This window comes from Pagrus major, chromosome 22 (genome assembly GCF_040436345.1).
Source record: "Pagrus major chromosome 22, Pma_NU_1.0".
In the NCBI taxonomy this organism is placed as follows: Eukaryota; Metazoa; Chordata; class Actinopteri; order Spariformes; family Sparidae; genus Pagrus; species Pagrus major.
The window spans coordinates 10,105,527-10,123,901 of NC_133236.1; the positions used below are offsets into that span (position 1 = coordinate 10,105,527).

An 18,375-nucleotide genomic window follows, 5' to 3' on the forward strand; every position below is an offset into this window, starting at 1 on the left:
ATATGAGGAAACATTTCTGTCATGATGGATGGATCGTCTTTGCAGCCCTGTGTGAAACATGAAATAAAAAAACACAGAGTGAATGTTTGTCTCTTCTCCAGTGTTGTTTAAAGTGCCCAAAAGTCATACTTAGTGAGTAAAAGTGAAGATATCGTGTTAAAATATTACTTTGGTAAACATGAAACTCACCCTTACGAATAGTACTTGAGGAAAAGTCTTCTTTTTTAATCTGATTGTCACTAAAATAGATCAATTTAAAAAAGTGCTACTATAACTATGATGCAGCTTGTAAAGTTACAAGTAACTAAAGTTATCAAGTAAATGTAGTGGAGTAAAAAGTACAATATTTTCCTCCAACGTAGTGGAGTGGAAGTATAAAGTAGCATAAAATGGAATCACGAAAAGGCACCCATATGAATAGTACTTGAGTAAAAGTCTTACAGTATATAATATGAAGTATTGAAAGTACAAGAAAAAGTAAATCTTATGTATTCTAACATGTATGCATATATACTATATTATTGGCTCGATTATCATCAAAGTTACTAAACCAAATCAAATAATGTGTATAAGTGCAATATTTGCCTGCCAAATGTAGTGGAGTGGAAGTATAAAATTACAGAAAACGGAAATACTCCGGTAGAAATACCTCAAAATTGCACATAAGTACAGCACTTTAATAAATGTTCTTAGTTACATTCCATCAGTGGTATCAGCTTGAGTTGGTACAGTAGTTTCTTTATAAATTTCATATACTGTTACGGATTAAACCACCCAACAGCCACTGAAACAGTTCAAATGAGCTCCACTTCAAGTAGCTACAACAGTACAGTGTTGTAAAAAGTACCCCATCATACTTAAATAAAGTAACATTACTCTGATAAAAGTGGATGTGACCCATATGAATAGTACTTGAGTAAAAGTCTTGAAATATATAATATTAAGCATCAAAAGTACAAGTAAAAGTACATTTGACATATTTTTATGTGTATGTATATTTACTACAGATGATTCCATGCCTGATTATCATCAGAGTAATTAGTAACTAAAGCTGTCAAATAAAGGTGTAAAAGCAATATTTGCCTCCAAAATGTCATGGAGTGGAAGTATAAAGTAGCAGAAAATGGAAATACTCAAGAACAAATTCCTCAAAATTGCATTTACGTACAGTACCTGAGAAAATGTACTAAGTTACTTTTCTTCAGTGCTCTTCTCTGATGTAATCGCTCCATCATCCAGCACGATTCATTCCTCAAACAACCAAAAGACTCAAGTTTAAACCCCAGAGTCAAGTCATAAAAAACTTAATTCTAGCCTCGACAATCATTCAGGTTTCCCTCATTTGTGATGATGTCGAAAGAAAAAAAAACAATAAGAATATGAGTGAAAACATTTCTAAAAGAGCAATTCTCAGTGAAAACACTTAAAAAACTAAAGGCAGATTTTCCCAGATCAGAATAAACCTGCAGGACTTAAACCATAGTTATGCTTTTTAGTTATAGGGTGATGAATGTTCAATAAAGGATTTATAGATGAAAAGATATGTTTATCTTGCCTGATTCCAGAGGTTTGAGGGTGGAAGCAGCAGCCTGGGACTGATAGAAAGACTGTCTCTACTGAACGTTCAAAGGGAAGCTGGATCTGTTTCTGTACAAAAATCTATTTTTTTATGAAGTCCTTATCTGGTGTTGACCTCTGATGCCACTGCATTATGACTAAAGGCTATCATTCCCTAGTTTCTATGTTTTTATTGTCTTGTGGGGTTAAAAATGTTCTTGGATCCCAAATTATTAATTGATAATTAGAACACGTCAGGCAAAGTGACAATTTGTGCTGAAAGTGGGATCCTACTATTTTACATCTCAACAACACAATACAATGGGTGCTTTTTTTTGCCCTGCAAGGGAAAAAGTTTGCACACCCCCGCTCTAGTGGTACTGAGCCATGCAAACACTCCTGGTTTCAATGTCCCAGCTTTTTTAGGTATTCAGCAGCAGTCGGTCTTTCTAGGAGCAGTGTTCCCGTTACCCTGGCTAACCCACAGATCTCACCGTCAACAATTACCAGAAAATGTGCAACTTTCAGTGAACTGACCCTTTAAGTTCGAACCTTATTCATTACACAAAATGTTTGTGAGTCTGTCTGTGAGGTACTGGGTAATGGTCCCTCTGAGGCTCTCTAAAAAGTGTTAAAATTAAAACAATCGATTAAGGAAAAAACACTCTTTGTTTGAAATGCGTAACCTGTGGTAGGTAAATGTACATTTGGCCTCATAAAAATAGGTCATAAACCAAAAAAGGTTGCGAACAGTTGATTTAATGTTTATTTCACTATATTTATCAGATGACTCTGGGGGGGATATGGTGTAATTGGACCATTGACAGGCTTAAAAAATAAAACTCTCTGCTAAAATGTCTTCATGGTGTAACAAAATGAGGAAACTCAAGATATTGGAGCTTTGTGTTAATAACCTTCAGATTTGGGGGAACGTGTGTTAGGACAGAGTGAATGGTTACATCATTAAGGGCTTCATCATGTGGGATTCAGATCATTTACTTAAGTAAAAGTAACAACATCACACCCTAAAAATACTCATATAAAAGGAGTATTTTATTTTATTGTAATGTTGTTGATGGTGGAGGTGGAGCTAATTTGAACATGTTTGTATGTTTAAGTAGTTAAAGCTACAATAATGCATCTTATTTTATAGGATCATCACATATTTTTCATGTAAAGTTTGTTAAAAAAGGAAATGTAAAGGTTTATAAACATCAGTTGCAACTTTATAACCCATCCAAATAATGTTTACTGATGAACTACACTGTATTTATTAACCATTTACAAAGTTTTCTTAACATCAGTTGCAACTTTACAATAAACAGTTGTTTAATAAATGTTTTTTAAGACATTCGTTGTTTATTAACAGTGAATTGTGTCAGTGATGGTTATTATAAAGTGTTACTGTAAAGTCTTTATTTGTAACCTCAGAGTATAAATACAATCCTTCACTGGCCTCCAGTATGTGTTAGTGCCCTCCATGTCTCAGCTCACACGCTGCAGACTTTCTGTTTTCATTTTCACAAGTTCCTCCTGCTGAGCTTCAAAACACAGAGTCACGTGATCATTTCACCATCGTACTTCCTGTTTAGTTCAGCGGACAATGACCTGACGTTACTTTGGTTGGTTAGGTAATATGTAGACAGTGTGAAACACCGTCCTGTCGGTTTTTAGCACTATGAACATGATATACCTGTTGTGTGTCGTGCTGCTGCTGTGCGGCGCGGCTCCGGTCGCGGCGAGACCGACTGGAAGCAGCTACCTGTCGGGTACAGGTGAGTGGAAACTCCGGGAGCTCTCGGTGATGACAACTCAGGTGACAATCGAGCAGTTTATTGCTACACTGTGTCACTATTAACGCAACCACACAGGCTTAAACGTACAGCGTGAATCCTTACGTTGGACGTGTCTGCTAGGCTACACTTGGCGTGATGAACAACACGAGGTTCAGCTATAAAAGTGGATGTTTTCTTAAACATGTGTGCAGATAGTTGTGTGAAATGATCGCCGAATTGACCTCAAGACGTTTTGGATGTACATTAAGTGTTCAATTTTTCTGTGAAAGTTACATCTTGTTTGCAGATCATTAAAAACTAATAAAGTGACAGATTTCTAAACGGAGTTTTGGCAAAAACGCCTCAGAGTCGCATTATCCCAGGTGTCATTTGATGGGGCTACTGATGTTTTTATGGCTTTTGTAAGTCACTTACTTTAACTGCAACACAGGTTTGGAGTTTGTTGTATGACCTAGCACAAAATAAGATTTGAATATTATTAGAAACTACACCAAGAAAAACAAACTGCTGAAAATGAACGTTTTGAGATTGCCTTCTAAAAGTGGATATTTTCTTAAAAATAGACCTGCTTAGTTGATATCATTGTTGCCGAATTTACCCTGAGACATTCTGGATGTATATCAGGTGTTCAATTTTGCTGTAAACGTTACACTTTGTTTACAGATGACCAAAAACTAATAAATTGGCAGATTATCAGAAGGAGTTCAGGCACAAACGTCTTCAGAGAATGGTGCACTCCCAGGTGTCATTTATTGGGGCTACTGATTGGAGTTTGTTGTATGGGCTAGCATAAAATAAGACGTATAATATTATAGAATAGACATTGAAAAGAAAGACTGTACTGTAGGATAAAAAACAAAGTTGAACAATTAGAGGATGTGTACTTGTGTAGCCAAAAAGGGAACATATCAGCCCTAGCTTATATTACAAGCCTAAAAATAAACTAAATGCAAAAGAAGAAATGAGTTGAAAACACTAACCCCCAGTCAAAAAAGACATTTGCATCCTCAAACACACATTATTTTGTCACATTTCACACCTCTCTTCCTGGACATGTACAGTACTCAACAGGTCATAATTTTGGATGTAGAAGCAAAATATAGTCTTCTTGACTGTTGAGTTGTGTATTTAAGTTAGTTTTAAGAGGAAATTCCCATCATAATTTCTCTAAACGTGCACATAGCTATATATATATATATAAGCAAGCATATATATATATATATATATATATATATATATATATGTATATATATATGTGTATGTATGTATGTATATATATATGTATGTATATATATATGTGTATGTATGTATGTATATATATATGTATATATATATATATATATATATATATATATATATATATATATATATATATATATATATATATATATATATATATATATATCAACATACAAGAAAGGTCAGAGCAGACTCCATCTGCTGAGGAAGCTCAGGTCCTTTGGGGTGCAGGGGGCACTCCTGACAACTTTCTATGACTCTGTGGTGGCATCAGCCATTTTCTATGGAGTAGTCTGCTGGAGCAGCAGCATCTCGGCAGCAGATAGGAAGAGACTTGATAAACTTATCAAGAAGGCCAGCTCCATCCTGGGATGCCCTCTTGACCCAGTGCAGGTGGTGGGAGAGAGCAGGATGATGGACAAGCTGTCATCGCTGCTGGTGAAGGAGTCCCACCCCCTGCAGGTCACTATCACTGCACTGGTCAGCTCCTTCAGCGACAGGTTGATACATCCCAAGTGTGTGACGGAGAGGTATTGCAGGTCCTTCCTTCCTGCTGCTGTCAGACTATACAACCAGCACTGCTCCCAGTAGACCTCACATGTGCACTGTGCAATACTAAACTCTACACATATCCACACACTTTCTGGTTTGCACTAATTGGACAATTTTTTAATACCCATATTTATTATTTAATGTTTGTAAATAAAATACAAAACTGCTTATACTTACACTGTTCATATTATAAATACTATGTCATATTGTAAATACCAAGTTCATATTGTAAATAATATGTATATACGAGTTAATTCTATTTCTTATCTCTATTATATTGTTTATTTTTTACTTTTTATTATTGTTTAAGTGTGATACTGTCCTTTGGCTGCTGTGACTAAGGAATTTCCCCATTTGCGGGACAAATAAAGGATTTCTGATTTCTGATATATGTATATGTATGTATATATATATATATATATATATATATATATATATATATATATATATATATATATATATATATATATATAGTCTGCCCCTCAAAATATATTTTTGGTTTTCATCTTGTCTCTTTCTTCCTTGTCCCTAAACCTGTCGTTTATCTTCTTATTATCTGTCCCTCGGTCCATCCAGGCAGGTTCTGGCACATCACAGACCTCCACCTGGACCCCACCTATCACCTGGCCAAGGACCCCACCAAGGTGTGCTTCTCCTCCAAAGGAGTCCCTGCCACCCATGCCGGCATGTTTGGGGACTTCCTGTGTGACTCTCCCTACCGCCTCATCCAGTCAGCGTTCGCTCACATGGCGCCGCTCACACAGCCAGAGGACTTCATCATATGGACCGGGTCGGTACATTGATGAGGGTTATGATTTCCAGCTTTCTTCTTCTTCTTCTTTAAGAATTTGTCTTTGATGAAAAACTGGAACTGAACGCTGAATAACTTAATCGCATGAATAGGATCAAGAGTCAGCTCATAGAAACCATATCTGTGGCTTTACAGTTGTTTCATATCCTGTTCTCAAAGCAGTCATGTGATTTGTGGACCAAACCACTTTAAAGTTGAAGAATGGGGTAGTTTCGATTAAGTGTCCACACTTCCTCAAGGGAGTGTGTCATGCTTAATTATTTTTTTCCAGGCTAAAAACAGAGATGAACAAGATAGATGTTCATTCTAATTGCTTCAGACAAAATGTATCTTGGTTTATTCCCAAATACCTGCAAAAATAATGACATTCCCATCAGCCTCAGCTGTAGTTTGTGTTGATGTTAGCACGCTAACCCTACAAACTAAAACAAAAAGTTCTCCCTGCTCAGCATCAGTATGTTAGCATTGCCATTCTGGCATTAGTGTTAGCTAATTAGCTCAAAGCACTACTCTGCTTACACAAAGACATTAGCAGTAGCTAGTTAGCGATGTAGGTTACACCCTGACAGTGTGCGTTAAAGGGGACCAAGATATACCGTTTCCAGGTGTCCAAGTGTCTCCAGAGGGAGCTGTGTGCAGTCTCATGAATTGCCTCACGTGATGTCACTTGAGTCAGCGTCTGAGGACTACAAGTTTGAAAATGTTTTTAAAAATCTGCTGGTGTGGAGCAAGAAAGAAGTGAGCTTACCAGACCAACACACCTGAATTTCCCGGTGGTCGGTGTTGCATTGTGGGATGGAGGAGCCAGGTTTTGATGATAACATTGGTTCTGTAGCGTCAGTTTCTGTCCGTCATGAGTTATAGTAGTGCAAAGCTAAAAAAGGAGGTGACTTTTTTTATGTGTCAGCTCAGACTCCAGCAGACAACAGGACAACTTCATTCATTGTGAAAGTTGCATTGTGGGTAGTGTAGGCACCAGGTTTTGAAAAGGAAGAAGAATGTGTGGAATAAAGATTTCTCTGGTTCTGCTGTATTGATTTTGATCATTTGTTTTTAGGTTGATATGGACTACTTTTCGAAACCTGGCATTATCCACAATGCAACTCAGCCACTGAGTGACATCACTAGAGACTATTTATTTGCAGCTTCCTCTGGAGCCACAAAAGGCTTTATGCTACTTTTTCACACATGCAGTAGTACTCCCCGAGACCTGTAAACACACTTTAATGTGTAAAATTGGTGGAGTTACCCTTTAAGAGGAAATATTTTAAACTCAGCATAACCCTAACCCTCAGTTGTCATGGCGAGTTCCCGTAAGAAGTACAGTACTGTGTGTGTTTATGTTTGTGTCAGCAAGCAGAAGTGACACTTCGTCCTGTGCTGTCTGATCCATTCTGATATGAAAACCTGCTATTTCACAAACGTCCAAAATAACAGAATAACTGTTGCACAATATCAGAATTTAGCAGAGTTCAGATTGCAACTAACCATTATTTTATTCTCTCGGTTCTCTGCATGTTTTAGCACTCAGCTGTTCACATGATTAAGCAATGGGGCTGGGTGATATGGCCATAAGATAATATTGCAACCTTCGATATCCATATTTTGATATTTTGAAATGCCATCAAAAACACTTTATGAATGATATATCTGACCTAATATGATGATATCAAAATTGCAACATATTGTAGAGATGATTATTGGTATTAACACTGACATTTCTGATCAGTAATCATCAGTAATGTGGATAAGAAAGTATAAGGACAAGCAGAACAGTCTGTTAAGTTAAGAAATTTACATCACTTTACTGTGCTGCAGACGTTAAAACCAGGAAATGACAACACTTGCACCATATCGTGATGTAACAATAAATCAGTAACCTGCCCAGCATGTGTCTGCAAGACTGACAGTGCACCATGTATTTAAATGCAGTGAATAAAGTCCTAACACCCACTGGAGCACTGAAGCACCACTTCAGGCCTCAAAAGATGAGTAGGAGTTATCCACTCACCATGACAAGTAGCTTAAAGAACCGCTCTGTATTCTCTGAGGGCACTGGAAACTAACGTTCGCTCACTGTGATAATGACACAGGAAAAACTGTAAGCATCAGTTCCCCTGCACAGCTCTCTATTAATCAGGAGCTAATCAGCTAATCCAGGAATTCATAGGCTTATTAGACATGCTTAAGAGAAGGCCTTGCCACGTAATCCTCCACCACAGGGAGTCCTTTTTCGGGTTTTAAGTTTCTTTGCAGGCAGATTTCTGCTCTATGCTATTGTTAAAGGACTTTGTAGCATGAGTTTGCCTTTTTACTTAAAGAGGAAATCCATTGTACAGTGGAATTCCTGTTATTTCTGCTGCACTGTGCAGTAAAGTCCAGCTCTGCTGAGCCAAAACAGTCAACAGCTGTCATGTGAGGGACAGGAAATACAGTCAGTGTTGAGGATTAAGGTTTTTTCTCAATTCTTACCGGTGGTGCTGAGTGGTAACTGATCTCTTACCGCAGTTACTTCACATTTAAAGTCATTTAATCTATTTTCTGAAGTCTTTGCCTGTGAAAAGATTAATCAATTTGGGTAATTTATTAAGAAAAAAAACTAAAAATCTTCTGATTCCAGCTTCTTATATGTGAATATTTTCTGGTTTCTTTCTTCCTCTCTGAAAGACAACTAACATCTTTGGGTTGTGGACAAAACAAGACATTTGAGGACGTCATCTTGAGTTTTAGGAAACGTTGATCAGCATTTTTCAGCGTCCTCTGATTTTATTGACAACTGATTGATTAGCCAAGAAAATAATCTACAGAATAATCAATAACGATTATGCTTTCTCCTCCTTAAAACACAACTTTTTATTTGTGACAAGTTGGGTACTACTTTGAGAATTTTGGCAGTGATTTCTCTCAGTCATAACAAAACTACTGACGTAGTTAAGTGCTGTGAAACTGGAGAACAAGCTGCACTCCCAAAACAAGTCTGACGGGGAAAGAAACTGGAGCAGTCTGACAATCAGGCAGGTCATAAGTAGCCAACAGTTTCACACACTGACTCAGCAACTTCATTTAATGAAGTACATAAAGTCAGCACACCTGAAATGCTGGTGATGATCTCTCATCACGCAGGGAAACTGTGTGCACACAAGATAGATAAGTACGGAGGGTAAAAGTTGCCTCCAGACTGGTTCAGCTGCACACATGTACAGTATTCCTAGTGTTTAGCTTCTCTGTGGCTTATTTGACCTAGTTTACTGACACTGGATCTTATTTTCCCTCTCTAACAGTGACAGTCCACCTCATGTCCCTCCAGACGAGCTCACTACAGACATGGTGGTCCAGGTGATCAGTAACATGACGCAGACCATCAGACAACACTTCCCCAACATGACAGTCTACCCCGCCCTGGGAAACCACGACTACTGGCCGCAGGTAACGTTGCTCACAGAAATAGGATGATGTATACAGGACAAAGATTCAAAAGTCTTTTTGACGCACAGACTCAGAATCAGTTTGACTTATTTAGGTGGTTGGGTGAAATTTTGTGCCAGTGTTAATGAATATACATGAATTTAAGCATTTTCAAGGCACTTAAATTTTAAGAAATGTCAGAGTTTGATGTTTTTCAGGTAGAAAAGCCTCTAACAGCTGCGTTTGATTCAATGGCACAAACACTAAATGACAGATAGTGTGAGTATAGCCTCATTAATGACCGACCTCTCACAGGTGACACACAAAGACCTAAGTCGACCTTTGCACAGTGGGTTCAGTTCTTCCATCTGGTCGCAGATAAAAGCTGCCAAGATGCAGGACCAATAGATTTAGGAACTTATTGGTCTCTGCCACCATTGCTTTGTTGTTCTTTGATTTTGTGTGTGTGTGAATTGTTTGTGTGACGATTGTATAATATGCAGTGTTGCATTTCATGTTGTCATGTAACGTGCTTTCTGCATCGCTCTTCTCAGGACCAAATGCCGGCCTCCACCAACGCCATCTACAAAGCTGCTGCCCAGCTGTGGAAACTCTGGTTGGAGCCTGAAGCTCTGCTCACACTCTCACAGGGTGAGTATCGCAGCCTCTCTGTGTTCTTTTAATATTTTATTACAGGTTTTATTATATTACACTGACAGCACTTTCATAGCATTCTTTCAGACATTATATTTGGACTTTGGACATTATACTCGACGAATACAAACATTTAAATAACAACTTTTTTACTTTGCATATTGAAGATTGGTCGACCCAGGACATACATTTCCTAACTGCTACATCCTCTCTGTATCTGACCATGAAAAACCCTTGTGTATCATGTATCTGAAGTCATCACATGACATGAATCAGCACAAAGATATTCAAATTAAATTAATAGAAGAGAAAATTTCCAAGTCGTCCCATTTAAGATGCTGGCACTAGTGTTTATTAGGTATTTTTGCCTTTATAAATGACTGGACAATGAATTGATTCTCAAAACTGTGGGTGATTCATCTCTGCCGATTGACTCATTTATAAATGGACCAATTATCTAAACACTATAAATGTCAGTTGGCATGTAACATTTAGCTTCTTAGCATGCTAATGTGAGCATGTTCGGCGTTCAATATGTAACATTTAGTGTTGGTGTGATATTCTAATATAGTCCAAATAAAGCTGTCGCATGTGATGCTAACGCTCTGTTCTTCTCTGCATCAAATAATCGTCATGTTGTGTTTTTCTTCTCATCCTGCAGGTGGTTTCTACTCCCAGCAGGTGAAGCCTGGTTTGCGGGTGATTAGTCTCAACACCATCCTGTACTACGGTCCTGATAAAGTCACACTTAACATGACAGACCCTGCAGGACAGTTCGAGTGGCTGGAGAAAACTCTGGAGAAAGCTGCTCAGAGCCTGGAGAAGGTCTGAGATGTCTTCTTGAACCTTTGACTCACCTCACAGTCAGGATATTATCATGAAATGAATTCTCATACCTTAAATGTGGCTCGCTTCTTCCTCCAGGTGTTCATCATAGCTCATGTCCCAGTGGGGTACCTGCCCTTTGTCAGAAACATCACTGCGATAAGACGAAGCCACAACGAGAGGCTGGTCGCCATCTGCAGGAAGTACAGTCACGTTATTGCCGGACATTTCTACGGCCACACCCACCGTGACAGTATCATGGTGCTGTTGGACCAACAAGGTGAAAAATATAAAAACACAAGAGGCACAAATATGTGTGACTATTGAAGTTGACTTTAAAAATGGCAGGTTAACCTTGGTTTCACCTCCTCAGATAGGACACAATGCTTCCAACAGTAGATAGAATTGATCAAAAACTGCCTTTCACTTATTTCTTTTGTTTTGCTTTGCTTTGAAGTCAGAGTTACAGTTTGAACTTCTGAGTTCAATGTCAGAACTCAGATTTTATTCTCAGAACAAGAATAAAGTCGGAATTCTGACTCAAAACTCAGAACTCAAGTACATTTTTGACAATCATCTTATGTAGACACCTTGCTGTTAAAGAAAAAAACTCATCCTTATCATTTAATAATGAATCGCTGACTAGAAACTAGTCTAACTAATCATGTGCTGATTATTTATTTTTCCTGATGTCCAGTACAACTTCAGCTTTGAGAAATTGTAAGAAGCATCCAGCCTCAGAGGAAAGTATGTGTGAATATTTTGTGCGACTGAATTATATCATATTAATGTTTGGCTTTGTTGTTCTGCAGGTAAACCAGTGAATTCTCTGTTTGTGTCACCGGCTGTTACACCAATCAAACACATCTTGGAGCCATACTCGAACAACCCGGCTTTCCGCATGTACTTATACAACACCAAGGACTACACTCTGCAGGTAAGACGCTCGATGCTGCACAACAGGCTACATTTCTTCTTCTTCTTCTTCTTCTTTTTCTTCTTCTTCTTCTTCTTCAGCTTCTTCTTCATCTCTTTCTTCTTCATCTCTTTCACCTTCTTCTTCTTCTTCATCTTCATCTCCTTCTTCGTCTTTATCTCTTTCTTCTTCTTCTTCGTCTCTTTCTCTGTCTTCTCCTTCGTCTTCTTCTTCTTCTTTTCATTCTCCTCTTCCTCTTCCTTGTCCTTCAACTGTTTCTCGTTCTTCATCTCCCTTGTCGCCGCCACCATATAGTGGATTTTAAAACTTTCAGACAATAGATCATACATTTGTATTATATTACCTTTATTTAAACTCACATGCATCTCTTATACGGCTGTCTCACGTAAAGTAAATGAATAAAACATAAAGCGGAGGCTGTTATCTTGAAATAATACCTGGCAAACTGAAACCTGGTCTGACAAGTTAGACAATGTGAAGCTTTTTAATGGATGTGGACCTGCTCTTTGTTAAAGCCTCGAGTGAAAGCCCTGATTTTAGTGCACAACAAAACCCCGAAAATGTTTTTTTAAAACCTCAGAATGATTCAGAAGAGATGAGATTTGGTTGATGCTGACAAATTCAGGTCAGACTAAAAATGTCCCACTCTAACTTTTATCTGGCTGATCAAAGAACAAGAAAGAATTCCCTTTTGATGATTAATCACGGTGTCAATCAGCGCACAAAAACAGCTTCTGGCATTCAAAAAAGACTCAAAGACGTTTTCTCTTTCTCCCCTCTCGCTCTCTTTTGGTGCTTTTCTCCCCCTCTGAAGGATATCTGGCAGTACTATTTGAATCTGACGGAAGCCAATGAGAAACAAAGATCTGACTGGAGGCTTGAATATATCATGACTGAGGCTTTTGGACTGACTGACCTGCAGCCACAAAGCCTGCTCCAGCTGGGCCTGAGCTTCAGGCTGCCGCAGACCAAAGCCTTCGACAAGTACTTCAGTCACTTCATGGTCGGCTACAACAGCAGCATCGTCTGTGACGGAGACTGTAAGGTCAACCAGGTGTGTGCTGTGCTCTACCTGGACCAGCTGTCCTACTCCAAGTGTATGATGAATAAGGGAGAATGGTAACATGAAGGTGGATCCAAAATGGAGGATTCTCAAGGGATTTGTCTCAGGAGACACTTTGATTTTTTATTTTTTTACTCAATCAAAAGGAAATTGCTATGCACTGATTCTGCTGCTGCTAAATATTAATCTGTTGTGCTTTTTTCTACCTGCATCATCTCCGTTTAAGATATTTCTTCCTCACATCAAAAGTTTCACAATTTCACAGTAAATCTAGAAAGATTTTTTTAAAATAGAGAGAAAATACACTGATGCAATACATCTTGATTATACTGAGTTGTAGTCGCCTGATCTCTGTTGTCTCAAAGCATATCAAATGTGTCTCTAATTGGTCTGTTTTGAGGGTGGTGCAGGCTTTATAAGGGAATTCATTTAAGCGTGGTAGCTTTTTCTAAAAAAGTAAGGTGTAGTATTCTGTCTCAAATGAAAGAGTTGAAGCTCCTCACTCCATCACCAAGTTTATCCCTTCTTGCACTAATGGATTACACCTAATCTCCGGAACGATCTAATTGCTGCCAAATGTCGACCACCACTTCAGCTGATGGTGTTTACTAATGTTGAATACTGAACAGAATGTAAGCCGCAGTCAGTCACAGGCAGTTTGAGCGTCTTTATCTTCTGTAATGTGACGTATTTCTGAAACGAGATATGTTAGCAGGGTTCAGTTACAAGAAGGATTCAAATCAGATCCTTTAGATTTGATTGGTGGAAAACCAGCGCAATGTAGAACTGCAGAGGACTGTTGACCTTCACACAAACCTCCATGCTGTTAGATCAGGAGGATGAATAAAAAATACGAATATTTTTTTTACCTTTTCATATTGAAGTTCCTCTGCTAGCTAGAGTCCAATGATCAAATGTTGTTTAGTATTTTAGGCAGGGTTAACTACGTTTATGCTTATTTTATTTAAGGAGTGTCAGTGTACATTAATTAACATGAGCACATGGGTCCATCATTTAAATGTGACAGATTTAGCCAATAAAGTACATTTCTTTTGCAGTCCCTGGCAGGTTGATGGCATATACAGACATTAAAAGAAAACAAACAGAAGCACATAAACACACACAAACAGTGAAACAGTGATATAACCACTGCTACAGATAACGGCAGTATGTTTGATTGTCTTGTAACAACACATAACTGGCATTAGATAACTGGACGCTTAAAACAGGGAGGCAGGTTCAGAACTTGGGACATTTATTTTTATTTTTTTCATTTTAATTTGTTTTTAAAGGTTGCTCGGTCTTTGAGTTTCCAGATGTGTAAGATGTGGTCAGAACCTTTGTTTAAAACATCCAAAAAATGAACATTATCAAAAGAGAATGAAGAAAAAACAGTGTTGCTATCTTATGCTATGCTGTACTATGCTTTGCTATATCATCGGAGAAGCCTATGCACAGTGTTGCAGAGATGTCCAGCTAGCCCCGGCCCATCCTGTCTCGTAATAACACCTTGTACCAACAGTTGATAGTCTGACAGCCCCTGTAATTTCAGCTGGGAGATGAATGCAGCAGCTAGTTTGCTACTTAGTCTAATAAGTCGACAAAATGAACCAGCAAAATGTCAAGAAAGGAGATATTTTTACACCTATTTTCCTGACTAAACAGAAAAATATAACGAAATAGAACACCTCAAATCGCCTGGTGTCCAGCTTACTCAGCTACCTTCTAATGGCAGCTAGTCGCTTAAACCACATAGCTACAGAAAAGAGTATAGTGAGCAGCAGTTAGCTGTTATGCTGCCCCTATAGTTTTGGAACTACCTTCGTATTCTGGCCATTTCTTATAAGTTACACCTTTTTAAATATAAAACTCCAAGTATGAAATGTGTGCAGTTATATGTACCAGAGCAACAGTTAGCCTGTGTACAGTGTGAAAGAATGATAACTTTGTTACAAATAAAACTGTGTGCTGTTATATTGAGATGAAGTATGAATAGAGAGCACAATCATGTTACAAATCACTTATTTTTCTGCTCAATAAAGGTGTTGATTCAAAGAAGGTGTTTAAACCAACTCGTCTGTTTCAGAGGGAGTTTAATAAAGCATGTATTGTCTTTATGCTGTAAGAGTTGCTAACTTATAAGCCGCGGTAAAAACTTGTGCGGGCTAGTTTGTCTCTGCAGGGGAGGCAAAGGAACAGCAACAAACCTCATCTGACCCCCTCACTTCAATTTCACACCCTCCCTCCATCAGCCCCTTGATTTCATTCTTCTCCTGTTCAAACTTTCCAGAAACTCCTCTTGTTCCTCGGCCACCACTTCAAGCATTTGCCCCTCTCCTCCCCTCTCCTCGCCCCTCCACCCTCCCAGCTCTTTTGTCCTCCCTCCACAAATGTTGATTACAGCTCTCCTAAAGCTCCACTGGCGGCTTTTTGATGTAAAAATGCACCGGACCAAATCACCACAAGTTGGGCTGCAACAGAAATGAGCCAAATGTTGGACTTGCTGTATTATGCTTGAATTAAATCGTGGCTCTGAAACAGTGGTTCCCACACAAGGGGCTGCAGGATAAATCTCAGCAGACATGAGATATTAAAACACAACTACGTAAAAAAAAAATATATAGTTTATCTGTAGACCTGTTTCTCATCTTTACTGAATCACTGGATCATTTTATCTCTTCAGACTTCAGAAGGTCACTCAAATCAACCAAACTTGAAGGGAAAAGTTACTCGAACATATATGCAACATACTCACAAGCCAAACAGTTTGGGAAGCAGAAAAACTGATGACAGTGATGATAATTTATATATATTTCACCGTGTCACTATATGTTTATCGTGTTCAAAACTTCTGAGAAAAGAGAGAGCGTCCCCTTTAAGCCTCGATCAGTAAATCTGTACTTTGTATGTGTGTGTTTGTTAAAATCTTTCGCCTCATGTGCCCCCGTTGGCCATTATTATTCCCGACTCGCCTCCCTCCACTCGGTGCCTAACAGAACGTAACCGTGGAGACAGAGTTGCTGGTGAGCATGGCGATGGAGAGGACTCCATTGCCACGGTAACGGCAGCAGAGCTCCTCTGAATCCATCTCTGAGATCACCGTTAACCGCTGAGCTGCCAGTCAGACAGGCCTCACCACAGCCCCACTATCACACTGTTTCAACTTGTGCAAAGGCCACTTACTTCTCCACCAAACTCTATTCAAAATTCAAGCAGTTTTATACATGCTATCTCAGTAGTGACTGAAATTATGTAGTTTTTTTAAAGGTGGTGATGTAAAAGTAACTGAGTAAACTTAACCAAGTACACTTCTGAGCTTGTACTTTGAGTATTTCTATTTTCTGTTATTGTATATACTACACTACATTTATTTGATTAACTTTACTAAGTTGTTTTGCAGATTCAGATTAATAATACAAACCATAATCAACAAATAAATGTTATGTATTATTATTGGTAAAGAAAAAATAAGACCATTGATCCCCAAAATTCACAGGCTACCTATGAGTATATCATTAAGGTAATTAGAACATTTACCAGAGGTGGAAGAAGTACCTGAAGATCTTGTACTTACAGTAACAGTAGCAATACCACAGTGTGGAAATACTAAAAGTCATGCATTTAAAACTTTAATTAAGTAAAAGTACAAAGGTATTAGCATTAAATTATATTTAAGGTACCAAAAGTAAAAGTACTCACTGTGCTGAGTGGCATATTTGGATTATAATTGTTGATGCACTTCTTTAGTTTATCTGCTGGCTGGTTTGTGAACTTCCCCTCAGGGATCAATAAAGTTGTATCTTAATCTATAACAGTACATCATGACATATTTGTTGATTATATTATAATATGAAACTAAATCTGCATGAACATGAAAAGACTTCATGTCAACATCAAAGCAGGTTTCTACAAAGTGATCCTTGTTAATAAGAAATGTACCAAAATAATTATTTGTATAAATCATCGCTGGTCGAAGCCAATCAGTTACATAATGAGTGTGTGTAATGTGTGTAAACAAGGGGTTTCAATGCATTCTAGTATAAACACACCTGGATCTGGAAGGTGCAACTTTTGGTGAGTCAGTTTTTGTTTAAACTGGTTAAAAGTGGCGTTAAATGAGGCCTGAGTAACAGAATTTGAGTAAATGTTCCTTGAAAAATGAAAGAAAATCTAAAGAGACAGCTGCTGAAGGGTCAGAGAGGCGATCCAGTGGCTGAAAACCTTTGGGAACACGATTATAAGCTGGTAGACTGTCTGTCTTTCTAAATGACTGTCTGACTGGCCGGCTCTCTGTCTGTCTGGCTGACTGTTGGCTGACTGGTGGAGCCCCACAACCAGTTAATCTGAGGATTACTGTCAGGACAGTATAGCCATCCAACTGCCCTCTCCTGGGGAGCTGGAATCTCTGCTGTGTGTGTGTGTGTGTGTGTGTGTGTGTGTGTGTGTGTGTGTGTGTGTGTGTGTGTACCATTACCCTTCAAGCCTCCAGCTCACCTAATCCCCTTTAACATCTTCAACGTTTTAAACACTGTCCCTCTCTTTTAACAGCCAGTGGTCTCCTTTGTTTCATTCCTGCAGTTTTAGAGTCAGACTTCAGCTCTTCACTGCTGATGTCTGGTGGCATCTAGTGACTAGATCCCACTCAGGAGGAATATTCATGAAATGTCTCGATGTTTTCCAATAAATTTAGTCCCTACAAAGGAAGTAAAACGTTTGGGTTAATGTCGATCCTCTTGTGGCCTTTCCACAGCACAAGAGATATAAGTATCTAATTAGGACCTCTTCTGAACCTTTGCTAATTAGATGGACGTACATAGCTTTTTTCCTTGTTCTACTCTTTTAATGACTATGTTGTGCTTATGGTTTGGTCTTCTCTAAGTCTGGAAATGTTGAAACGTTGTGATCTCTTGTGAAAAATATCCAGTAAATTCACGCTGACAAATATTGAAACACCATCTTGAACAGTGGTTTCTTGCTTGCCAGCCTTCTCGCCTAGTTGTAACTCCATATGTATATATACATGCTGCAGAATGCTTTAAATGGTTGCAGCTGTTGTAGTGACACAGTACATTATAGCCAGATTTCAGGGGCCCACATATAGGTACTGCGTGGCTTAATGATGAGAGGGTCACCATTTTTTATCTGACCGCCAACCACTTGAAACCTGGCATTGGATTTCTCTACGATTTAAACACCTCAAGGCCTTGATGGTTGTTGCATAATGCCGACACAACAAGTTTTGGGCATCTCGTCACCTCACATGCAGGGTCAGCAGTGGCCTGTGACCGCAGGTGACCCCCTCCTTGTGGAACTTGGCTAATCCTTTTGTGTAAATCAGCCCTTGTTTTGTCTGGATTGGACTTGAAGTGATTAGCAGTTTGTTGCTGAGTGGTCATTATACTAAGGTTTTCCTACAGGTGCAGTTTTGTGCCACATTTACAGTTTCAATATCAGTTTGACTTCAAGTGCAGGCGAGTTGCTGATTTTGCTGATTCGTCCTTGAATGCCACATTTCACTGTTGCCTTCTTGCATCTA

At 38.7% G+C, this 18,375-nt stretch overlaps 1 protein-coding gene across 1 annotated transcript; it reads left to right on the top strand.

The window, feature by feature from the left end:
* The first annotated feature begins 3,107 nt into the window (after nucleotides 1-3,107).
* On the top strand, nucleotides 3,108-14,897 carry smpdl3a (sphingomyelin phosphodiesterase acid like 3A). Its single transcript, XM_073492536.1, has 8 exons — nucleotides 3,108-3,332; nucleotides 5,721-5,934; nucleotides 9,237-9,381; nucleotides 9,915-10,011; nucleotides 10,676-10,839; nucleotides 10,939-11,119; nucleotides 11,652-11,776; nucleotides 12,591-14,897. Exons 1-8 carry the CDS (start codon nucleotides 3,236-3,238, stop codon nucleotides 12,897-12,899), a joined length of 1,332 nt encoding a protein of 443 aa, XP_073348637.1. The 5' UTR covers nucleotides 3,108-3,235; the 3' UTR covers nucleotides 12,900-14,897.
* Nucleotides 14,898-18,375: the final 3,478 nt, after the last annotated feature.

Excerpts from the sequence above, each read along its gene's own strand:
- smpdl3a (XM_073492536.1), top strand. The coding sequence starts at position 3,236 with ATGAACATGATATACCTGTTGTGTGTCGTGCTGCTGCTGTGCGGCGCG. Across the intron at positions 10,012-10,675 it reads TCTGCTCACACTCTCACAGG|GTGGTTTCTACTCCCAGCAG; the intron begins GTGAGTATCGCA and ends CTCATCCTGCAG. Across the intron at positions 11,777-12,590 it reads CCAAGGACTACACTCTGCAG|GATATCTGGCAGTACTATTT; the intron begins GTAAGACGCTCG and ends CCCCCTCTGAAG.